At 50.8% G+C, this 25,217-nt stretch overlaps 1 protein-coding gene across 1 annotated transcript in view; it reads left to right on the top strand.

Annotated features, from left to right (window-relative positions):
* The first annotated feature begins 365 nt into the window (after window positions 1-365).
* The window catches only part of LOC101090169 (death associated protein), a 62,758-nt gene continuing 37,906 nt past the window's right edge, over window positions 366-25,217 (top strand). Inside the window, exons 1-2 of the mRNA XM_003981544.6 lie at window positions 366-572; window positions 12,467-12,563. Coding sequence (XP_003981593.1) covers window positions 518-572; window positions 12,467-12,563 — 152 coding nt within the window. The 5' untranslated portion in view covers window positions 366-517. The remainder of the gene's footprint in view (window positions 573-12,466; window positions 12,564-25,217) is intronic.

Consider the following 25,217-nt stretch of genomic DNA (forward strand, 5'->3'; position numbering starts at 1 on the left):
CGCCGGCGGCAGTTTCCGCACCTCCGTCACCGCCCCTCCGGCGGGGGGGCGGGGTGAAGCGCGGCGCGAGAAGGGGCCACCCTCCCGCTGGGCCCTTTCGATCTCCTGCCGGAGTCTGTGCCAGCATCAGCCCCGCCTCCTCTAACCGCAAACACCCCACCCTCACCCTCCTTCTTCCTCTCGCGCCCGCGGCCGCAGCTTCCAACGTGGCCCTGCCAGCCGCGCATGCTCAGTGCACAGAGCGGGGGGGAGGAGCCGGGGGCGGCTGGGCGGGGCCGGGCGCAGTGAAGACAACGCGCAGCCGCAGGCAAGGGGGACGCGCCACGTCGGCGCGCGGCGGCCGCGCCCCCTCCCGGCGACCGCAGTTGCTGCCTCCGTGCGCGGCCCCGCCGCCCCCCGCGCGCGCCTCCTTCGCAGCCCGGCGCTCAAGCTCGCGCGCGCCCCTCTCCCGGCTCGCGAGCCCGCCGTGGTCGCCGTCGCCGTCGCCGTCGCAGCCCCTCGAACGCGCGGTCGCATCATGTCTTCGCCTCCCGAGGGGAAGCTAGAGACGAAAGCCGGACATCCGCCCGCCGGTACTGACTCGTTCCCACTTTCTCTCCCGCCGCGGGGCGCGAGGGCGGGCTCGAACCTGCGGACGCGGGGCGCGGAGGGGGCGCCGGGCGGGGGCGTCCGCCCCGGCTGCGGGGCGCGGGGGCCGCTCGGGGGCTCCGCTCGGGGGCTCCGCCTGGGCTCCGAGCGCCCCCGGCTTCGCCGGCCCGTGGGAGTTGCATGCAAATCAGAATGATTGGAAGAAAGTCGCTTGCACAACTTCCCCCGAGAAAGTTTGGGCCGAGTGCGTACTTAGAAGGGACAGACAGATGTCTTAGGAAAACGGGCAGCCGGAACGCTGAAAAGTCCATGTGTGTCGTGTCGTGGTGACGATTAATTGTAGGCTGACAGCATTTCGTGCGGATAAAAGAACTAGAGAAGCGGAAATAATTTTTATCATTAATCACTCAGTGTGATTCCCCCCTCCCCTTCCCGACTTTCTTTCGCATCCAGCTTTTTCTTAAAAGTTTTTCCTCGGACTTTTTTTGTTGTTGTTGCAAATCCTGAACTTATGAGCCAAGGAAGTTAATTAAATCCAGGATAAAGAGTCAGCTTTCTCGAGAAAAAAAAAAACCAAAAAACAAAAAAAACGAATCTAAGCAGACTTTTTAAGTTCCTAGGGCCCACCTCTTCCCTCTCGGAGCAGGGTTCCCGTTTGTTCTTTCGACTCTGTCCAAATGGGTCGCTGTCTCTGGAATGACAATCGATCCATATGGAAGGACACAGGGAGAGACTCAAAGGCTACCGGCGCCTCTGTGTGTGTGGGTCTTTCAGAGTCTAAACTGTACAAGTTAGTGTTATGAACTCAGCCTTCTAGTAACAGAAGCCTTAGGGAAACGTGGCTGCTTTCTGTGCCCCATTTGGGCCCATTCTTGTTCCAGTAGAGTCGCCTAATCGCCATCTGCTGTCCTCACGTTAGGACACTAAGTCTCTGCCTCAACAGGGGCAACAGAGCAGTTTTTCAATAAGGTGCATTCCAGAGTAGGTAATATTTTTCACTGGTGAAAAAAGCTCTCAACAACAGGAAAGCTAACTGGCACTAGGGAAGAAAAATGGCTGACTGCCGTATGGGGACTTAGGAGGCGTGGGATTTGGGGAAGACAGGCTTTGGGGCCATTTGTATTGCATTAGTTACAAAAAACAGGACCTCAGAGGGATTTCTTTTAAAGATAACTCTGACCTTGGATTCCTCCTGTTAGGGATCCACGTCCAGCTGCCTGCTCACCTGGGCGGTTCTGCAGGAAGGAACCCCTCCAGTTGCAGTCATGTCCTTGGACTATGTGGCATTAGTCTGCCCATGGCTCCCCTGTCCCGGGGGAATGAGTGGCATTAAAGCGTATCTGTTGGAATGATACCAAATCCACGTAGCAGTAATTAAATTGCATGGAGAGACATATCCATATGGAGATTTTTAAGATCAGAGGTATAAACTGTACATTGTTAACTCCCTGGGAGAAATTTCTTAAAGGACTCTGATTTTCTGTGAATTTTGAACAGCTAAGGCTTTGCGAATTACGAACTGAATGGCTTATTTATGCCCTGAGGTGCAAGGAACCAACTTTTGTGCTGGTGAGCAGTGAACCTGGGGTTCTAAGTTTTGAGGCCTGTCACTTCTCTGGGGCTTACTTTTCCTAATCTTTGAAATGGGAGGGTTGGGCCAGCTGACCTTCCTCTGGGAAAGCCCAGGACACTCTTCAGCTCAGTCCCTTCCATCCATCAGGATCAGAGCCAAAGGGCGTTTAACCCCACAGGTAAACTCAAGTGACTTCAGGACAGGTCCTTCAGCCTTTGGGTTCCCAGTCAAGAAGGAGCTGCTTAGGGATCTGTCACTGTTATTCTGCATTTTCTGAGACTGGTCACTCTTGGCCAGAGTCAGAGGAAAGGCCTGGCATCCTGGCCCAGGGGCGCAGGTTAGAAAGGGGCCTTTTGCTTTCTACGGCTTGGCTTGCGGTATTTTGTTTCCCAGTAGTGCCCCTCAGCGCACTCTCCCAGATCACAGAGTTCCCTGCAGGGTGAGCTTCAGGGTCTGCTTGCTTACTCCGGCCAGAGAGTAGGAAGCTCTGCAGAGTAGATGTTATTAAAGAATTTAAAAAGAAAGAAAGAAAGAGAAAGAAAGAAAAGAAAGACCTGCTATAATAAAGAATAATCATCAAAGATAGCCAAGAGCACCGTTCATAAATCAAATAACAACCTTAAAAACTTTAGGAACCCTCTCATTAAGTGCTTAAGTTGGATGACAAAGACTTGTGCCTACATCCTCAATCAGAAACAATAAAATTCTCTCCCATGACTGTCTTCATGTTCTTTTGTGTTTTCTCGTTATTGCTGTCTGCACCAGGGACCCTCCTGTGCATCCCTATGACATTCCGTTTCCTTACTGTCACACTTTCGTGCGCCTGTCTGCCTGTCTTCTCCTTGCTTCTGCCTGGGACTTACTGAGATCTTCATCCCCGGGGGCTGGCACAGTGTCAGGCACAAAATAATAAATAGCTCCCTAGTGAGTTTCTCCCAAGCCAAGCCTCTTCTCACCTCTCACTTTCCCCAGACAGAGCATGCAGGATGCACAAGGTCCCTGAACTTCTGAGCTGCCTCCAGTGAGTCGTAGTGATGCAGGGAGGCTGTGAGCCAGTTTAGGTAGCATCTTAGCAGCGGAAGTAGTAACCAGCCTGTGCTGAGTGTTACCGTGTGCCAGTGTTTCCCTCCACCCTTCTAAATTCTTGGCTGAGGACCCTCCTACTGCTCACAAAAGACGGACTGACAAGAGAAAAGCCAACAGAAGTTTGGTAACACAGATGCCTCCTGTACTTATGGGAGAGACCAAGGAAAACGGAGTAGCTCCCCAAAGTGGCGCAAAGCACCACCTTAAATACCAGCTTCGGGGCAAGACTGGTGGAGGCATCACCTCCCACGCTGCAGTGCTCCTGTCATCCTGGCCCGGCCCTTGGCAAAAGTAATGAAGTCTTAATGATTGGAGACCCCGCCACTGCTCTCAGCTACAAAGTATCTGCGGAGAAATGGGCTGAGACCGCTCGTTTTATGAGCATTCTTGCAAATACAGATTAGCAAAGTTAGAATTAGCGAGGTTCTGTTGCATCACACAGCAGGACCAGTGCGCCACGGCAGAAAGGAGAACGTAATTATCAGACACACTGTTACTCATTTCTGCCTGTCTTCGGGAGTTTGTGGCAGCGACGTGGATAAAATCTCACTCTTCAATACATTTTGCTGGCCCCGTTCCCCTCCATCTCCCAGGGTAGCCAAAACCATATGTCAGTAAAGTTCTCGTAAATCTATGGGATAGCTTTGAGCGTTACTAATTTTACGTATGGTTTTCTTTGAAAAGTAGACTTCCCATCCCTTCTAGAGCTGAGTCGTACGGAAACATAAACACGACTGTATTTATTTAAAGTAAAACGGGAAGTAGACTACTTTTTTTAGTAACTTCACGATAATTGAATTCTTTGTTACATCAGTCACTCAAATGTGAGTTAAGGATGCATTTAAAAGATTGTGGGTGATGGTTCTCCCTAAATCATCTCCAGAAGGTTTTTCATGTTACCGAGGCCAGTGTATTGCTAGCAATGAAAGACTAATTTGTCTTTTATTGTATTAAAGCGTAAAGCCACAGATTTGCCCAGCTTGCCCCCAGTGCCCTCAACCCAGTCACTGATTAACGCTGGAAGAATACAGGGAAGAGGTCTGCCTTCGCTCCTGACATGCCAAGAAAAAGAAAAAGAAAAAAAAAAGACCCCTCTAGTCACTGCATTTTTTTTTTCAGACGCTTCAAGTCGGGGTAGAACGCAGCATTTCTAAAACACGGTTTAGGTTTCACTTTGCTCTTCAGGACTTTGCCTCGTGCTCTGTGTATGTTCCTCCCATTCAGGATGACGCCCCGTGCGTTCGTGCTTGGTTCGGGACATGCTTTCCCCTTCCCCGCTTGGGGAATCTTTGTGTTTATATAGGGAACACTCACTATTGTATCAAGTACTGTATTAGTCCCAGTTATATTAAAAGTATGAAGTATTAATTACAGTTCTATCAGTAAGTCCAATAGTGCTCACTGTCGTAACAGACACCCCGGAATCCCAGGCTGAACTGGTCGAGGTTTGTTTCCCTTTCGGGCAGGCGGCCCTCCCACAAGGAGCAAGTGCAGGGGCCGGGGCCCCCGCTGGCATGGCCTGTGCGGAGGGGACAGTGGGTGTAGGCCATGGTGTGGGGGCTCACGGTCACACCTGTGACTTCCACGTGTCACTGCATCACTTTTCTTTGGCTGCTATAGCCAGCCTTGGCCAGAACCCAGTTCAGTGGCTCCAGCCCACCTGCAAGGGCGGCTGGGGTGGGGAGTGAACCCCTAGCCTTATGCTCCAGTTGCTAGTGCCAGGTTTCTCTGCTGGGCTTCCAGGCTCGGACCCTATCCTCCCTGCACTTTTAGGGACTGGCTTCCCTAAACTGAAGGATACCCGTGTGGCTGCCCCCACCCCCTCCTCAGCTTTGGCCCAGGCTGCCCAGCAGGGTCCCCATCCTGGTCCAGTCACCGTGCAGTTTGTCCTTTGGGTCACAGCCCCGTTGCAGAATGGAGCGCACACGGCTGTGGAGGGCAGCCCGGCCTGTCTAGGTCTGATCCAGAGCTCCAAGGCCCTGGCCATCACGCCATGACCCTGAACTTCATTTCTACCCCTGGAATGTGACCGGATTGCCCTGTATAATGTCAGGGCCTTGCCACCTTCGTCTTCGATTCTAAGCACAGAATAGCAGTTTCCCTCCATTCTTCCTCTGCTCTCTTAGGGATCAAACCATCAGGGGTAAGTTTGGAAATTTTTCAGGGGCTCATTTTTTAGCACAAGTCATTGCTCCCCCACACACACACACTCCCCCCACCTCCGTCCCGCCTCCTGTGGACCTGGAAGCCCCTGTCAGGACTGCTGGCCAGTGAGTTCTCCGTGCCTGCTCCTAGGGAGCTGTAGCTGCTAACTGCCGTGGACCTTGCTCCTTTGCCCTCATCTCCACCTGACCTCCCAGCCCTGGGGGGCGGGGTGGGGGCCCCGGCTCACCTGCCCTGCCTAGATTATTGGGTTTGCTCCTAACCTACAACTTCGGCTGGCTTCTGGTCTGGTTTCTTTTCTTCTCACCTGAACAGTTCTGGGACCCTCGCACCCCTTCTTTTTGCTGGACTAGCTTTCCCTCGAATAACATTTCAGCGGCTCTTGTCAGGTAAAAACAAAGGTGCGGTACACTTTTCACGATGTGCTGGGACACCTGCAGTTAGTGCTTTGGGCATATTTGTGTGAAACGGGGGCTGAGACGTGAGTAATCCTAGGGAGAGCCTTCTCGTCCCCCTGCCCGACTTCCGGCTGTGGGGCCCTCTAGCCTGCTACTGAGCAGGGACAGAGAAAGCCGCCAGCGACCCCCTTACAGCCAGCACACCCCGACCCCTGAGGGGATGCCCCGGCCACAGGAGAGTGTGCTCAATATGTCCCCCCTGGCAAAGTCTGACCAAGGAAGATGCTTCCCCCCCCTCCCTTTACCCCTGAGGCAGGAAGCTCTCTGCAGAGAGCTTTGAAGGTCAAACTCATGGTCTTCCCCAGCCTGGTGGCAGTAATCAGAGCCTGCCCGGGCCATCACTGTGTCTTTCTATGCGGTCCGTGATGCTCTCTGTCTTCTGGAAGGTCCAAGCAGAGAAAGGCCTGCAGGGTGCGGCTAAGGGCACAGGCCGCAGGGCCGGATCCGGCTCTGTGCTGGCTTGGCCCGCCGGCTCCCCCCGCCTCACCCTCGGGATCCACCCCGCGGTACCTGTGAGGTGGGAGATCACGAGGCCAGTGGTGAGAACGGTGCCTGCACCTAGCCGTATGGTGAAATGGTGAGGAAGAGTGAAGCTGAAGAATGAGCCGGGATCTGATTCCCCGGAAGCTTCCACACTTAGGTGGTGACACACTGACAACGGTCCTGCTGTTGGGTAGCTGACCACATCGGCGGAGCGCTTTACAGGGTGTCTCCCCCTTCCCCCATCCCCCATCCCCACAAGCCTGGACCTTCATCCCGTCTTACATCTTAGGTGACTGTCATGAGGGAAAGGACAGCACCGAGGACACAGGCTGTGGAGGTCTAAGTACTAGATGCTGAGGGTTAAAACCCATTTAATAGGAGCAGCTACCGGCCGAGCCCTCGCCACGTGCCAGGTGCTGGGGGAGCCGTGTCACATGGGCTAAGTCATTTAGTCCTCCTCACCCCCTGCTGGGAGAGCACGGTCTCCCCTTCCTCCCAGATGGAGCACCCTGAGCCACAGAGAACGGCAGCAACACACACACACCGGCGAAGAGACACGTGTGTGCACGCACACACCCGGGCAGAGCCAGGATTGGAACCCAGGGATCTGACTCCAGGATCATGCCCCTGACGTGCGCACAGCGCTTCCAAGAGGCATCTGGGATTCTTTCATTTGAGAGAAATTCCGAGTTCTTTTTTTCCTAATGTCTCCTAAAAATACTCACGTTTGCAAAGATTTCTGCAAAAATAACTCTGGCCTTTGTATTTTTTACAAATGAGGAGTTCTAGTGACGGCGATAAAACAGCCACAACAAATGCTGTCATAGATTTCGGCAGTTATCGCCAGTTGAAATGAATCTGTCTCGGTGTTGAGTTATTATTATTATTGCCACTTTTTATTCCTGCATGAATCACCACACACGCTGTGAGGGATTGATGAAGTTCATTGTTTTTATAAACCAAATTAAATGAAGTGCTAACGGAGGGGGGGGGGTGACAGCCTTGACGTGTAGTGACTTCGACAGAGCCGTGGAGCTTTGGACTGGCTTATTTCAAATGTCGACTGGACCTTCATGGGCGGCTTTCTTTGTATGGTGATACAGCCCTTTTCACTTTCGTCCATTTCTAGAACATATCTGTGAGCTGTAGTTTCAAAGTGTTATGTCTGCCAAGTTGACACGAGTCAGGCATTGTTTTTTAAACGGGCCTGAGTATTAGTCACCTCCAGCTGCTGTAACAAAATCCCACAGGTGGGGTTTCGTTTTCTCAAAGTGCTTGGAGACTGGAGGGCTAAGATCAAGGTGCTGGCGGGTTTCTCCTGAGGCCTCTCTCCTGGGCTTGCAGACCTCTGTCTTCTTGCTGTGTCCTCGTGTGACTTTTTCTCTGTGGCGGCATCCCCAGCGTCCTTTCTTTCTCTTAGACGGACACCAGCCCTGTTGGATTAGGACCCACCCTAACAGCCTCATTTTAACTTCCTCACCTCTTTAAAGGCCCTATCTGCAACTACATTCTGAGGTGACAGGGCTGAGGGCTTCAACATGTGAACTCGGGGGACACAACACAGCCCATAATACCTTTGATCGATTTCTAATGGGTGTGGGCGAAGGGTGGGATATATGGGGAGGAAATGAATTTTAAAAAACTTTAAAGGGCGCCCGGGTGGCTCAGTTAAGCATCTGACTTCGGCTTAGGTCATGATCTCGCGGTTTGTGGGTTCGAGCCCCACGTCGGGGTCTGTGCTGGCAGCTCAGAGCCTGGAGCCTGCTTCAGATTCTGTGTCTCCCTCTCTCTCTGTTCCTCCCCTGCTCATTCTCTGTCTCAAGGTGTCTCTCAAAAATAAATAAACTTTATTTTTTTTTTAATTTTTTTTAATGTTTATTTATTTTTTGAGAGAGAGATTGACAGAGTGTGAGCAGGGGAGGGGCAGAGAGAGAGGGAGACACAGAATCCGAAGCAGGCTCCAGGCTCTGAGCTGTCAGCACAGAGCCCGACTCGGGGCCTGAACTCACAAACCGTGAGATCATGACCTGAGCCGAAGTCAGGCACTCAACCGACTGAGCCACCCAGGCACCCTAAAAATAAATAAACTTTAAAAAAATTTTTTAGAAAAACAAAAGTTTTAGGGGGACAATTCTTACAGCCCCCTTTAGCCAAAAACATAACTCTCTGATCTTACATTTCAATAGAGTAGAAAATTATCTTAACATGTTACAGAATTTTCTTTCAGTTTCTGTTTCTTAAGGTTTGACAGACTACTCAACCTGGAATATTGTGATAAGCCACCTGCAGTGGTGTTTTTGCTTGCTTTCTTTTCATAAAAAAAAAAAAAAAAAAAAAAAAAAAAAAATCTGAGCCCAAAGTGAGGGAGATCCCCACGAACCACTCCCGAAGAAGAAACAAATTCAGAACAGTTAGCATGAGCCTTGGGCCCACATGAGGCAGGTGGTGGTTTCTCTTCCTCTTTGTATAAGGACACCAGTATGTTGGATTAGGGCCCACCCCACCAGGCTCATTTAACCCAAGACCCAACATAAAATGGGGTGCTCAGAGGTCAAACCTGTGGAGCAAGGGAGAAGCCCATATGCCCAGCAGCACAACGGGATGGTGGGGAACCGCTCTCCCTCAGCCTGGGCTCCGGTGGGGAAGAAGAAGTCTACCTAAGAACGTGTAAACGCAGGCCTGCCTTTACAGGGGCTAGGAGTTCAAAGCTACAGCCTGGCAATCCCTGTTCTGAGAAATCTGACGTAAAAAGGATTTCCGGGTGCCTGTACTGGTTTCACACAGGTGTACAACATCTTTCCGAAGGGAGGCCGCCTGCGCCCCAGGCCCCAGAGGCCCCCACAGACAAAGCCATTCTGAAGGAGAGCTCATAATGTACAATCACCGGAATGAGCATGACAGTCAGCAGACAAAACTTGCAGTGGGATTAGACCGCCAAGGACCTCAGATCATACAGTAATTGAATGCACAATGACACGAGTGTGCCTAAAACGATTGCACACAGAAAAGACTTAAAAACACAAGACACGAAAAAGACCCTATCAAGTAAAAGATGGGGTGAATTGGAAATACCCTAGAAGTGAAAAATAAAATGATTGAAATAAAAATCAACAGATGGGCTCAGGGTGCCTGGGTGGCTCTGTTGGTTAAGCATCCGACTTCGGCTCAGGTCATGATCTCACGGTCTGTGAGTTCGAGCCCCGCGTCGGGCTCTGTGCTAATGGCTCGGAGCCTGGAGCCTGCTCCGGATTCTGCGTCTCCCTCTCTTTCTGCCCTTCCCCCACTTGCGCTCTGTCTCTCTCCTTCAAAACTAAACATCAAAATTTTTGTAAAACAGATTTTTGGAAGAATTCCCACACAGGATTATATTTCCTCCTTTCCAAGTAGAAGGTCCCCTTGAAGAGAATTCGTATTGGTGGCAGATGTGTCCCCAGACACAGTCCTTTATGTTACCCGCCCTCTGCTTTGCATTTTTCCGACGGGCTGCTTGCTGCTAGGCGCTGTTGGCCTCGAAGCAGGTGCTGTCGGCCTCCTGAAGCCCAGGCCGCAAACTCTGCCTGGGAAATTGAGAACTAATAACCCCTGAGTGTGGGAGCCTGAGCATGTTTCTCACATTCTCCTTCCTGTTCTTTAGAATCATAAGGAAGCTTGCCCTGGACTTTTCTTAATTCAGCAGGGGCCCGAGGACACGGTCTGCCATGTTGGCTGTCTGTGAGCAGAGCTGTGCGGAGGAGGGGGGGCTACACGGAGAGCCCCACACCACGACCCTGAGGGCGGTGAGCACAGGTCACCGGGCTGCACTTTGTTTCAAGTACTCGCCGCCTTAGTCCTGTTCGGGCTGCTGTGTCAGGGCACCACAGACTGATGGCTTATAAACAACAGAAGCCTCTCGTGGTGCTGGAGTCTAGAGGTCCAAGATCAAGGCACCAGCAGGTTCGGCGGCTAGTGATTTGGCTGTCTGGTGCGTAGATAGCCATCTTTTTGCTGCGTCCTCACACGGGGGAAAGGACAGGGTACCTCGGTGGGGTGGGGGCTGAGGGTCTTTCATACGAGCCCTAATCCCATCCAGGAGGGCTCTACCCTCATGACCTAATCACCTCCCTGAGGCCCCACCTCCAAACACTGTCACACGGGGGTAAGGTTTCAACAGCTTCTCTTATTTAAAGATCTCAGGGGCGCCTGGGTGGCGCAGTCGGTTAAGCGTCTGACTTCAGCCAGGTCACGATCTCGCACTCCGTGAGTTCGAGCCCCGCGTCGGGCTCTGGGCTGATGGCTCAGAGCCTGGAGCCTGTGTCCGATTCTGTGTCTCCCTCTCTCTCTGCCCCTCCCCCGTTCATGCTCTGTCTCTCCCTGTCCCAAAAATAAATAAACGTTGAAAAAAAAAATTTTTAATAAAAAAAAAAGATCTCAGGATGCATCTCTTACCCCCTTTCTGCAGATGAAGCAGCGAGGCTTTGAGGGGCTAAATAGTCCAAAACCATACAGCTGAGGGCAGTGTTGTGGCTTACTGACCCCACAGCACGTGCCCGTGACAGTCACGGGAGGCTGGCTGTTTGAGGATATAAGGCCGGCATTTCCAAACTCTTCTGTGGAGGACTATGGTCCTGAAGCATGAGAACAGCATTACTGGGGTGGGAGGGACTCGTGGCGTCACATGAACGTGGGGAAGGTGCTCTGCCCTGTGCCCCTCATAAAGCTCACAACGCATGCTAACGGCCAAGAAAATCTGTCTTGAGGAAACGCATTAATTTGTTCAGCCTAGCATTTCCCATGCTAACAGATCCTAGAGTCCCCATTTTTGGTGTTTTGTTTTTGTTTTTGTTTGTTTTCTTGGAAGGCAGTATTAACGTATTAGCCACTGAGGAAACACAAGTCAAAGTGCAATAAGATAACACTCCACACCCACTAGGATGGCTACAATGAAAAAGTTAGCCAGTAACAAGTGTCGACGAGCATGCGGAGAAACGGGAACCCACAGACCGGTTGGCATGTGAAATGGCACCATGGCCTTGGAAAGCCGCTTGGCGTCCTTCTCAGAAGGATGAGCACAGTCACCGTGGAACACAGCTACCCCACTCCTAAGTGTGCGCCCACGGGAGGGAAGGTGTATATCCACGTCTCCACACACAAACTTGGACACACGTCGCTCATGGCTGCATCCTTCATACTAGGCAGGCACAAGGCGGAAACAGCCCGGATGTCCAACAGACAAAGGGACACGGAAAATGTGGTCTTCCGTGCCAAGAACACCACCATGCAGCCATCAAAAGGAATGAAGGGCTGACACGGGCTGGTGCATGGATGAATTTTGGAAACATGCCGAGTGAAAGAAGCAGGCCGGATACCAGGCAAAGCCAGACGAGGGGCTGCTATGAGCTGGGGGGAGGGGCGCCTGGGGAGGGGCCGTTAGCGGGTGTGGGGTTTCTGTCTGAAGTGATGACGGCGTGCTGGAGTCGATTGTGGCGATCGCCATACAGCAGTTCGGAGCACACTCACAACCACTGATTGTGCCCCGTGGGCGGGCGGCTTGTGTGTGAATTATGTGTCAGGAAGGCCACTTTTAAAAACAGTTAACGTGTGCCCACAATGAGGCTTCACAATGTAGTTTGGGAATGGCTGCCACAGACGTTTGGCTTCTGCCCGCGTGGGCTCTGTGACCGTGGCATGGCAGCTGTCCCGTGTCACCTGTGGCTGCATCGTCCCATCCACAGCATCATCAGTATTTGAGAAAATGTCACAGAGCGGGGATTAAGGGGGACCCTGTTGAGTCAAGACGATGTGCAGAGAGAACCCATAGCAAGCAGCCACCTTGTCCACGTGGTTTATCCTCTGGGTCTGCTCCTGCTCTTGCAAAGTTCTTGTAAGAAACAAATGGAACAAACAAGAGCCTTGGAAAGCGTCTAAGTGGATCTGGAGTCAAAGATCGCCTTGGCTGCCGCATCGTCCTCACACTGACCTCTGTCGTTAATCGTTGTCACTGCCCGGTCGTCGGGACTAACGTGTGGCCGTGGGGGGGGGGGGGGGTGGTGGCGAACCTTTCCAGCTAGCTCCCCTGGGCCTCTCTCTGGTGCTTGCGTTGCCACATCAATCACACCCCGCTCTGTTTCTGTTGTAGTGAAAGCTGGCGGAATGCGCATCGTGCAGAAGCACCCGCATTCGGGAGACACCAAAGAAGAGAAAGACAAGGACGACCAGGGATGGGAGAGTCCCAGGTGAGCACGCGGGCGACTGTGTGTGTTTCACAGCCGCGTCACTCGGTTACACGTGAGGTTTGTTCTCCTCCCTGCACGTCTGGTGACCCCTCGCCCTGTGGGGTCCTGCGCCGCGTGTTTCTTTCCTACTCAGTGAGGCTCTGTCCCCAGACGGGAGAAGCGGGCATCTGGAGCCTCTGCCCTGACTCAGGCGGAGCGTATGCTTACTGTCAGTCCATGGGCAGTGCCCTCAGTTTCCACGACAGTTTTGAAATCGCCTTGAGACCTGTGAAAACGCCGTTCTGGTTGAATCTCTGGGGCGGGCTGGCATCTGTGCAGCTAGGACAGTGAGCTACGGATTTAAAACCGTCCACAGGTATCTGGACGCTGGTTCTTCAGCCAAATCGAAACCAGTGAGGCCACACCCTGAGGAGCGCCCAGGTGTCCTTAAATGACCTCTCTGCCCCTCACCCCCCGGGTCCCCGACAGCTCATCTGTCTGCGGCGCCCCCAGCTCTGTTACCCGTTTTCCTGGGAGGTTCTGATTGGCTGCAGAACCTCGCTGCAAATCTATTCCTTTCCACCCTGTAATATGCAAACGTGGGCCACAAATACATACACGTCTCTCTGAGCTTGTCTGCGAAAAAGAGTGAACCCCAGGCCTTCTGCCTTACGCCATGTCCCCAGAGGGTGTCTCCACCGGCTGGAGGAGGAAAGTCAGCGTGGGAAGGGTCTGGAAGGTAGCTAACCCATGTTTCTGCACATCTCCTTGTTTCAGTCCAACAGTCCTGCTGAACTGAAAATCTCCCTGATTTTCACATGGGACACAGGTCCACGTGCCTGTGCCGTGTGCCTTGCAAGTTATTGGATCCAGGATTTAAACCTGGGTCTAACAGGGCCCAAACAGGCCAGGCTTCCAAAGAGTAGCTCCCAAGAACACATGTGCCCTGAAAAGACATCCATGTTCTCAGAAACCCCACGTGTCCCTGTAGTGCAGTCACCTGGGGGCAAACAAAAGTAGGGGCAAACTTTCTGGGCGATTATTGCCCGTTTTAAATCATGAGATCAGCCATGTCGAAGTTCTGTTTTAAAAGAAGGAGGCAGTTGGGGCGCCTGGGTGGCTCAGTCGGATGGGCGTCCGACTTCGGCTCAGGTCGTGATCTCGCAGTTCACGAGTTCGAGACCCACGTCGGGCTCTGTGCTGACAGCTCAGTTAAGAAAATTCTAGAATTGCCTGCCTCACTGGCTATTTTCACACAGCCATGTTTGGAACATAACAGCATCGGTAACTCTCCTAGAGGTCCACAGTCCTGTATCCGAAAACCTTGGGGCCCAATTTATTTCAGAATTGAGAAATTTGGGGGTCCTAAAAGGATGAAACCATGAACACGCAGCACCCGTAGTGGGGCCTCAGGCAGCATATTGGAATCTGTGTATGATGTTTTTAAATTTACAGAGTTGGGTCAGCTCAGGTTAACTTTTGCCTCCGTCTGAGTTACAAGGAAACTTTCAGTTTCTGGACATTTCTTGAACTCAGTATCGAGTAAGAGAGCGTGGGCCTGTGGGGTTTCCTCCACCACAAAACCTGGGAGGCCCCGTCTTTATATCCAGTCATTCCGTAAGGGACAAAGAGGATGAGAGAGAGAGACTTGGCTGGGGAGCAGATGGAACACACGTTTCTGCGAGAGTTGCAGCGGAGTAAGGCGCAAATAGCTATTTCCCTGTGAAACGGTGTCAATATAGTGAGAGTCGATCATTTATTAGCATGTCTAGAAATACAGACCGAACAGCCTACTCGTTTTCTTTCTATTGATTTTTTTTCATGAGGTGAAATACAGCGTTTAGGGAAGACATGCTATTTACATAAATATGCCAGAGGACGAATGAGTGCAAGACACAGGCGTGAGCACAGCGGCACCCTGGACCTTAACGTCCTGCCTCAAAGATTTCTTCTCTGTGGGGCCAAGAACTCCGAAGCAGGCTGATTGCAGAGCAGGGTTTGCATAACATGTGAGCAAGCGTTGTTTGTTTGTTTGTTTGTTTGTTTGTTTTCTCCCTGCAGCGACATTGCTGTAATATGTTCCTTAGGAGTGTGTTGGCTCCTGTGCTCTTGACTTCGGCCTTGCTCTTGACCACTGTGGGTTAAACCACTTGACACGCCGTTGGCAGATGGGGTTAGCCTCTCAAGGCCCTTAAGCCGTCGACAAATGTTGCCGACACACGTCCTTCCAGGCCTCTGCGCCCCGCCTGGTACTCTTCGTAAGAGATTATTTCCACCACTAAGCGCTCCTCAGCTGTCTGGTGGGCTGACTGAGTCATCACAACCCGTCACCGTCGCCAGTGTTCTAGAATGCAGGACATCTGGCCCTGTCCTTGGTACCCTGTCTGCATTAGTTCATTAAATCCTTGCAACTACTCTATTTCTTATCATCCCTGTTTCTGAGTTGGTTATCGATTAACCCCATTCCAGATTGCTACTCCCCCTTCAACAGCTCAGAGAGGTTAATTGACTTCCCCAATGTGGCACAGCAAATGAGTGGCAGAGCCAGTATTCCAGCAGAGTCCAGAGTCCTCACTATCGACCCTTAGGCTGTGCTTGCGAATGGAGCACCTGTTTTGTTCTGGGCACTTCCTAAGTGCTTCACATCAGATGTAAAGCTCACACCACCTGGGCGCCTGGGTTAATGCATCCGACTCTCCATCTGGGCTTAGGTCATGATCTCAGGGTTTGGGGGTTTGGGCCCCGCATCCGGCTCTCTGCCGTCAGCACAGAGAGAGCCCGCTTCCAGTCCTCTGTCCTCCTCTCTCTCTCAGTGCCCCTCCCCTGCTCTCTCTCACAAAAATAAATAAACATTAAAAAAATATTAAAAAAAAAATAAAGCTCAAACCACCTATAGGCGGGTATTACTGTGCCCATTATAGAGATGAAGAAACCGAAGCTTAGGGAGGTGATCTGGCCCAGTGACACGTAGCCAGTGAGTGGCCAGGCCAGGATTCAGCCCTGATTCTGTCTGGCCCCTAATATGCTGTAGAAGCCCCCAAATTGACACAGTAAACAGAGTATATTGAGAGAATGTAAATCCAGTCCCTAAACTGGTTGATTCCGGATTGCCCGTGACCTTTCCCATAGTCCTCTAGCCTGTGATTCCACCCATGCAGCTTTGCTGTCAGTAGATGGTGTGATTATCATTTTATAGGGTTTCGGGGAGGGGGGATAGGCTGTCTTTACTTTACCTATAAAAAGGCCTGTTTATGTACAGACTTTGTCAAACATTTCATTATTCTGTTGGACGTATCATGGCATGTGACTTCAACATCCACATGACCCTGGTCCTAAAGTTTGATGATGTTTCACGTTTGGGTCCAGGTGTCCTCTGGACATAAAAATAAGTGTAGAGTCTCAAATGCCAGTTTCCTCCTTAGATCTGTGTTTGCAAAGCTCTCTGCTTTCCTTTCCAGGCTTTTATAACTGGCTCGTCTTTACATTTCCTGACTCATCTCTGGTGGCTTCCTTCCTCATTAATCTGAAAATCAAATACTGATCACAGAATAACTGGAGCATTATTGTGTGACACACACACACACACACACACACACACACACACACACACACAACTTTTACTTGCAATTGTTTTGTATTGCACATATTCATGCTATCCTTCCTCCCTTCAATCTTGTCATTTTCTGGGGTTTTACAGATAATTTCCTAGGCTGCCAGGCCGTTTTGAGATGCTACATTTTAAAAAGGAAAAAAAGGAAGTAGCAGAAATTTGAAAGTGTTGCCCTAGAGTTCCTGTCAAGCTGGGCACTAGCTCCGTGTGGCTCTTCATGGCCCAGAAGAGGCCTAGAGCTTTGCAATTCTTCGCCAGTGCTGTCCTGAGTAGCTGCTAGATCCCATGTCAGAACTGACCCAATTAAGGAAAGCCGTGGTTTTCCCCAAAGCCTCGTGTCGAGCGTATTGAGATGAAGTGCTCACTTTGATTAGGCGAAGGGGAAATTGCAGACACAGCATGGACTTCAGGAGCCAGTAAGACTCACTAGAGAACACGGTTCAGTGTCGAACATGTCCTGAGGTCCTACCACGAGTGGAGCTTGGGACAAGAGATTGAAAAGCGTACGTGACAGGAGGAGTGACGAGAAATGCAAGGGTCTGGGTGTGGGCGAGGTTGGGGGGGGGGGTGGGAGAGGGGTGGAAGGAAGAAGGAGATAAGGGTGGGATTGATAAGGACCCAGAGCGGACAGCCCTGGCTGAGTGTGGCCGTCTTTTCACCCTGAGTTAGAACCTCACGCACCCGAAAAATAAGCAAACAATTCAAATTTTGCCACGTGTGGGAGAGATCCAGATGGAATCCGAACAGGAAGAGGTGAACTTAATTGTAATACAGATGATTACTCTAAGCCATTGAAAGGACTGGGGAAGAAAATACCTTAACGACTAATTTTGGAAAACAGTATTCTGACTGGGTACTCTAAGACTGAAGACAACACACACACACACACACACACACACACACACACACCTGTCCCAAAATGCTGCACACTAGTTAGTAGATGTGTTTCTTACAGGGGTTTGGGTTACAATTCTGAAATTGCTTTGGTGTTTGAACAAGTATATAAATATGTCGTGGATACTGAGAGTGAAGCTTCTCACTGCCAGAGGGAGAGGTTACAGCTGGAAAGAGGGAACTGAAATGAGTTTTGTGGCGTTGAATTGAATTAGAGGTATTCGTACGAACTCAGTTTTAAAAGATGGGTGGATGGATAGGAGACAACATACAGATGTGTACATACAGGCAGAAGTAAAGATGGGGTGCCTGGGTGGCTCAGTTGGTTAAGTCTCTGACTTGATTTCAGCTCAGGTCATCAGCTCATGGTTCATGAGTTCAAGCCACGTGTTGGGCTCTGCGCTGACAGGGTGGAACCTGCTTGGGATGCTTTCTCTCCCTCTCTCTCCGTCCCTCCCCCACATCTATCTCCCTCTCTCTCTGTCTCTCAAAATAAATAAATAAGCTTTTAAAAAGAAAAAATAAAGATAGATGGGGAGGGTTGGCGCTCATACCTGTATTTCCTTGCTGTGTTCAGCAGGAGCCTAAACACCTATGAGAACTGACACCCATGTAACCCTGAGCGTCACTTGGACCGGGATCTTTGTTTCAAACACTTCTCCCCCATCACGGGAACCAGGGTTCCTTGCAGAAGTGGTAAATTCCAGGGCCAGGGCAGGAAAAATCCTAGATGAGCCTGGAACAGCTTGTAGGGCCAGGACAAGAGGATGCAGTGTGACAGATGATGGGGCTCATCAGGACAGAAGGCCACTCGGAGGAGCTCCTTATGGCCAAAGCTGGGGCAGTCAGCAGCCAAATGACAGTACTGGATTATAACCCACAGGGTAAAATAAACATTCCTAAGTGCATCCTGATATAAGTAATTGAATATATAAATGAGGAGAAGAGACAGCTCTCACAGAAGAATTTTATTTTATTTTATTTTTTTAAATTTTTTTTTTCAACGTTTATTTATTTTTAGGACAGAGAGAGACAGAGCATGAACGGGGGAGGGGCAGAGAGAGAGGGGGACACAGAATCGGAAACAGGCTCCAGGCTCTGAGCCATCAGCCCAGAGCCCGACGCGGGGCTCGAACTCACGGACCGCGAGATCGTGACCTGGCTGAAGTCGGACGCTTAACCGACTGCGCCACCCAGGCGCCCCTCACAGAAGAATTTTAATTAAGAATTATGTAAGGAAGGAAATAGACCATCACCAACAGGCAAACAGCTCAGTCACCGTTGCAGACAAGATCCACCAATGGATGTTACGAAGAGTGGGAGGAAGTCTAAGGAGAAACAGGATATTTGCATAGTCTCAAATATCTCCCCCAGTATATGTATTAATTATAAAACAAGGAGTATTCTGGGGCGCCTGGGTGGCTCCATCGATTAAGCGTCCAAATTCGGCTCAGGTCATGATCTCACGGTTCACGAGTTCGAGCCCCGCGTTGGACTCTGTGCTGACAGCTCAGAGCCTGGAGCCTGCTTCGGATTCTGTGTCTCCTTCTCTCTCTGCCCCTTCCCTGCTTGCTCTGTGTGTGTGTGTGTGTGTGTGTGTGTGTGTGTGTGTGTGTGTGTATGTCTCAAAAATAAACATTAAAAACATAAAAAATTTAAAAAACAAAAGGTATCCTTACACTGGAGACCATGAAAAGGACACTTGTTTGCAGCGTAAAAACTGAAAGAAGACAGCAGAGTGCCATCTTGTCCGACCTCGTATGGAACTACACGTCAATGATCATTTTTTGCTGCTCTGCGCATGTCTGTGGGCCACCACAAAAAGTGCTGCGAGTGTTTGTTTCTCATCAGAATTCCACCTGCTGCTTTTAGCGTTCACCCATGACCTTGCCTGGAAGTCATCACTGTATGGATGCCGTATCACTACGGGGCCACCATAACACATGCAACAAAGCAGTGGCTAAAATAACTGATGCATAGCGCCTCACAGCGGTGGAGGCTGGAAGTCCAAGATCAGGTGTCCCCAAGGTTGGTTCCTTCTGAAGCTGTGAGGGAGGATATGTCCTGTGCCCCCAGCCCTGGTTTCTGGTGGTTTGCTGGCCATCCTTGGCGTTCCTTGGCTTATAGATGCCTCACCTCGATCTGTGTCGATCTGTCCACGTGGTGCTCACCCTGTGTCTCTTCACATAATCTCTCTGTGTACGTCTGTCTCTGGGTCCAAGTTTCCCCTTTTTGTAAGGACATCAGTCATTGGATTAGGGCCGGCCCTAGAGACTTCATTTTAACTCAGTTACTTCTGTAAAGACCCTATTTCCTAGAAAGGTCAAATTCTGAGGTACTGGGGTTAGGATTTTACATAGCCGTTTGGGGGAAAGAAGTTCAGTCTCTAACAGATGCCAGTGGTAACCTGTGGCCATTTTTAATGGTTGTCTCACTTAAAGTGAATTAAAAAAAATTTTTTAAGATATAATTTATTGTCAGATTGGTTTCTATACAACACCCAGTGCTTATCCCAACAAGTGCCCTCCTCAATGCCCATCACCCCCTTTCCCCTCCCTCCCATCCCCCAAGGGATACAGGAACGCTAAAAAAAATTTTTTTAACGTTTATTTATTTTTGAGGGAGAGGGAGAGTGCGAGTGGGGTAGGGGCAGAGAGTGAGGGAGACAGAGGATCCAAAGCGGGCTCTGCCCTGACTGCAGAGAGCCCAATATCGGGCTCGAATTCACAAACGATGAGATCGTGACCTGAGCCAAAGTCAGACGCTTAACCGACTGAGTCGCCCAAGTGCCCCTAAAGTGAATTCTTAAGAAATAAACAGATCCCTTGGGGCGCCTGGGTGGCGCAGTCGGTTAAGCGTCCGACTTCAGCCAGGTCACGATCTCGCTGTCCGTGAGTTCGAGCCCCGCGTCGGGCTCTGGGCTGATGGCTCAGAGCCTGGAGCCTGTTTCCGATTCTGTGTCTCCCTCTCTTTCTGCTCCTCCCCCGTTCATGCTCTGTCTCTCTCTGTCCCAAAAATAAATAAACGTTGAAAAAAAAAAAAAAGAAATAAACAGATCCCGGGAAACTTAACAGAAGACCATGGGGGAGGGGAAGGGGAAAAAAAAGGTAGAGAGGGAGGGAGCCAAACCATAAGAGACTCTGAAAAACTGAGAATAAACTGAGGGTTGATGGGGGGGTGGGAGGGAGGGGAAAGGGGGTGATGGGCATTGAGGAGGGCACTTGTTGGGCTGAGCACTGGGTGTTTATGGAAACCAATCTGACAATAAATTTCATATTTAAAAAAAGGAAGTAAACCTTTATAACTGAAGCTAAGGGATAGCACAGCCTGCACGCCTGAGATTACTTCTGTAAGCCATCATCTGTGTTGGAACGTTAGTTGCACCATTGTTGAGCCAATGTCAGCATCATCCGCACTTTCCGGCGTGGTCTTTTCTATCCAGGCCGGTTGTCAGCTGCCGTTCAGAAGAGCTGTGTCCTCCCTGAGATGCGTGAAGATGCCAGTGGCCTGGGGGTGCTGAGTGCCCACCGGCTACCAACGTCTGTCCTGTTGCGGGCGCCCTGTGCTGGCGGGCGGGGCCCGGGACACGGCGGCCACAGACCCCTGCCCTGGGCCGAGGGCAGAGAGTTGGTGTGGTGGCTTCAGGCGACCCGGAATGTCCTTGGGAAGGGGGTACGTGGCTGTCACCCGCTTGTGGCCTGAGGTGCCTCCTGCAGGGAGAAGCGGTTCTGAGGGCACCATGTGAGCCCAGAATAGAAAGCCCGAGATCTCACGGCAGCCGGAAGAGCGCCGAACTGTCCTGACTGCCGCGGTGACGAAATGGGGGAGACTCTGGGCGCAGGTGGGTGCCTCTCACTGCCACGTTTGCCTACGCGAGACTCGTAGATCAGTGCTCTACGTCTGCAGGTGACACGGGGCGGGGGTGCAGCGTCAGCATTCGTATACCGGCAGGGAGCGGCGAAAGTGATCCTTCAGCCGGTGGCAGCTTGGGCAGGAGAACGCTGACAGAGCAGGTGCGGGTCCCCACATCCCCACACGGCTGCCCGGGTCGGCCGGTGGCCCCTGTGACGGGCTGCCGGGGGAGGGGTGTCCATCTGCGGTCACAGAGTCTGCAGCCTGTCCTGATGTCAGCCCTCCCTCCCTCTGCTCGGGAGGGCCGAGTCCCCAGCTTCCAGCAGGTGTGAACTCCTATCAGGCTGGCAGCCTCTCCCGAAGAAGCAGGGTATCCATTTCCTAGGGCTTCCGGAACGAAGTGCCGCAGACGGGTGGTTTCCACAGCAGAGGCGTTCTCTCGAAGTTCTAGAGACAAGGATGTCAGTGGAGCCAAGTGCCCTCGGAGGCACTGGGGAAGGAGGCTTTCCAGGTGTCTCCCCCGGTGGCTGGCACTTAGTTCCTTGGCTGGTGGCCACATACAGATCTTCACCTGGCGTTCCTCCTGTGCCTGTGTCTGTGTCCAGTCTCCCCTTTCATAAGGACGCCATCCTGTTGGGTTAGGATCCCTCCCTGCCCCAGTGTGACCTCATCTTAACCAGCCACACTTGTAACCACCCCATTTCCAAACAAGATGACATTTTGAGATACTGGGGGTAAGGACTTTAACTGAGAAATTGGAAGGGGACCCGGGGCCCCTGGGTGGCTCAGTCGGTTAAGCATCCGACTTCGGCTCAGACTTCCTCTTGCAGTCTGTGAGTTCGAGCCCCGCATCGGGCTGTGTGCTGACAGCTCAGAGCCCGGAGACTGCTTTGGATTCTGTGTCTCCCTCTCTCTCTCTCCCTGCCCTCCCCCCGCTCGTGCAGTGTGTGTGTGTGTGTGTGTGTGTGTGTGTGTGTGTGTGTGTCTCTCTCTCTCTCAAAAATAAATAAACATTAAAAAAACGTTTTTCCCGGAAGTGCCCGATGAACACAGACCACGAAATGTCCCAGAACTCGCAGGCATTAGCATCGTCAGGAACTCAGCCTCTGAGTTCTCTTTTCACGGAGATGGGCTCCAACAGAACGCTCGAGTCTGGCAGGTAGCGATTCAGAGGCTCGATGTTCTGCCGTGGGACGGAGCTTACGGGCATCCATGTGGCCCGGGAGCTTGGCTGGACCCCTTCCATTTGGGGCTGAGAAGGACGGTGCTGAAGGCCCAGCGTTCCCCCGGCGCCTGGTGCTGCCACCGATCAGCTCGTAGGCAACATCTGGTTCCGGAACGGATGCGGGGACCAGGCGTGATGGCTTAGCTTCTGAGCGCCCCATGCCTGCTCCCTCTCTCTCCACAGGCCTGCAGCCTCCTTATAAGACTGTCACCCACCCACCCCACAGTGGGAGAGCTCTTTTTATCAGATGGAAGGAGGGAAGCAGGGAAATGGAGCTATCAGTTTTCCCCTCCAGACACCACTCTGTGTATCTGCAGTGGAGTCAGCCTCTTGGAACGGATGAGTCTTTTGTTTTCATGGTGTTACTCAAAGGGTTGCACTATTTATCAGGAGCATTTTCTTATTACATAAACATATGAACTGAATTTAAATCAGCTCTCCAGTGCTTGGACTTTATAGAATGAAGTATGGAATAGTAGCTTCATGGAATAATGCTACATATAAGAATAACTACGTAGAAACAAGAGCCCTTTATGGAGTTTGCTACATTCTAATGATTATGCCTGAAATTTTAAACCTTCTATTTAAATACACTCTATTGACTTCAACTGTCTCTGAATCCACAGCACTCAGAAAACACTTTGGTGAATCAGTGATAATACAGCTTAGACTCTGATTCTTTAAAGGGAAAATAGTTGGGACGCCTGGGTGGCTCAGTAGGTTAAGCATCTGACATCGGCTCGGGTCATGATTTCGTGTTCGTGAGTTCAAGCCCTGTGTCGGGCTCTGTGCTGACCGCCCAGAGCCTGGAGCCTGCTTCGGATTCTGTGTCTCCCTCTCTGTCCCTCTCCTGCTCACACTCTGTCTTTCTTTCTTTTCAAAAATAAATAAAGATTTTTTTTAAAAAAGGCAAAATAGTCAATCAACTTTATTAACTTGATTACTTCTTATTTCCCAGCCAGAAAAGGAGGTCAGTGAGGTAAGGCCAGTGTGGAGGAAGAAAAGTCTTTATTCTTATGGACATCTTCTATTGGACCCATAGCTCTCTCTGGGCAAGATACTTACTTCGGTTTTTGGCTGTGTGCAACCTCTAACGCAGGGCTGCAGTCATTAATGTAAAACGAATGTGGACTGGAGTCATGAGGATAGTGTTATAATCGAGAAATTCTCATAGAATCATCAGATTTACAGCTGGACATGACCTGATAAATCACCTAATCCAAGGAAGATGTCAGATGTTACCAAAGATCTAGAAGGGTCTAGATACCAAAAGCAAAACATCTACAGGGTAGAGACCCACAACGTTTTTTTATATTAAAATTAAGCCCTTGCCAACTTCTGGGTATATCTCCAAAAGATTTGAAAGCAGGGTCTCAAAGAGAAATTTTCACAACCATGTTCCAGCCATTTCTGTTCCACAGTTGACATGGCACCACTAGAAAGATGGGTCTTCCCCTAAGGGGAAACCAGACTAGGATCTTCACGGATGTTGCTTCAAGAATCATGGTCAAGTCTGAGGTTAAGGATTTTGCGAATAGGGCACAATCATGGGTTGTTTGGTGTGCCGGTGGAAAGGTGGCTGGCCGTGGCCCCCCTCACATTCTGCAAAATACAGCTCCCCCCAGGACAGCTGCATAGCAGTGGAGAAAACAGTGTGTCTGTGGTACTCCAGGAGTTTGTCCAAAAGTTGGACTACCACCACTAACTTTGTATTCTAGATAATTTTGAATTTGTATGTTGGGACTAGAGCTTAAATGACATCTGTTCACTGTTCCTTCGTGGCAGGCTCTCTCAGCACGATGACAATGAGATTTAGAGCATCTTCAGCCAGTCTGACTAAATATAGAGGAGTAACTGCTATTTTCTGGGGGGTGTCGAGGGAGGTGGGGAATGAAGGGAAGGACCGCTACGACGACAGAGCAGAAATAGGACGTTTTGATGTGGGCACTTACCTTCCAAGATGGCAGTTGACTGTAAAACTTAAGCTTGGTTCCAGAAGTACTAATTCTTCTCCTCCAGCACAGCTTGAGCTCTGCAGCGAAGGTTAGCTTTCCGCACATGTGGCGTCAGTAGAAAGTGGACATGATGGAATAGTTCTACCCCCTTTGTGGGGAAAGGGTAACTGCCCTCCTGCAATTTTGGCTAAGTTCTGTGGGTTGACCGAAACACCAGGAAAATTGACACAACGTGAATGTTGTTAGTTAACACGCTGTCAATTAACATGGGGACGTTGATACTCTGAACCTAGAAGCATATGCAGAATTGTGATAAAACAGAAATACGGGGAGTCTGAGTCAGGGCAAATGGTGTAAATGAGCATTTTGCAAAAGGCAAAGGAGATGATGTTGCTAATGCCGGAGGGAGGGCCGGGCTGGCTCCGTCCCCACTGCCTTGTCCTCTGTGGATCTCTTCCCTCTCTATACTCACTTTGGCACAAGGGCTGCGTGTGCCAGTGTATCTCTCCATGGCTGCGCAAAGGCGTGCTGCAGCGTGCCTGCCCAGAATTCCTACCTTCGGGCAAGATATGTCCCTCCTGAGTTCCCCCTAAGTGGAACCTAGGAGTGTAGCGATGATACCCATTTACCTGGACTTCCTGGCAGGTCGGGTTTCTAAAGAACATTCTTAGATCTGTGAGATTATACATCAGGGGGCACCTGGGTGGCTCAGTTGGCTAAGCATCTGACTCTTGATTTTGGCTCAGGTCATGATCTCGAGGTTCATGAGATCAAGTCTGGCGTGTCTGTGCATGCACTCACGCACTCTCTCTGTCTTAAAATAAATATTTAGAAAACCAAGATTCTACGTCAGCATCACTATTTTAATTTCTTGACCCCAGAATCTATGACTCTATACACCTTCTCTTTATATCTCACTTCCCTGAAGCTCCGGAAAACAAGGCAAAACAAATTGAGTGTCAGTTGTCCACCACAGCTCTCCGTTGTCTTTTTTGCCTGTCCCTTGGGCTGAGTCTGAATGTTCCCCCAGAACTTTAAGTGTGTGTGGGGGGGGGCGGATTTCTGGACTCTGGATTCTGTCCCATTGGTCTGTGTCTGTTTTTTTGGGTCAGTACCATACTGTTTTGATTACAGTAGCT

The sequence above is a fragment of the Felis catus genome, chromosome A1, assembly GCF_018350175.1.
Source record: "Felis catus isolate Fca126 chromosome A1, F.catus_Fca126_mat1.0, whole genome shotgun sequence".
In the NCBI taxonomy this organism is placed as follows: domain Eukaryota; kingdom Metazoa; phylum Chordata; class Mammalia; order Carnivora; family Felidae; genus Felis; species Felis catus.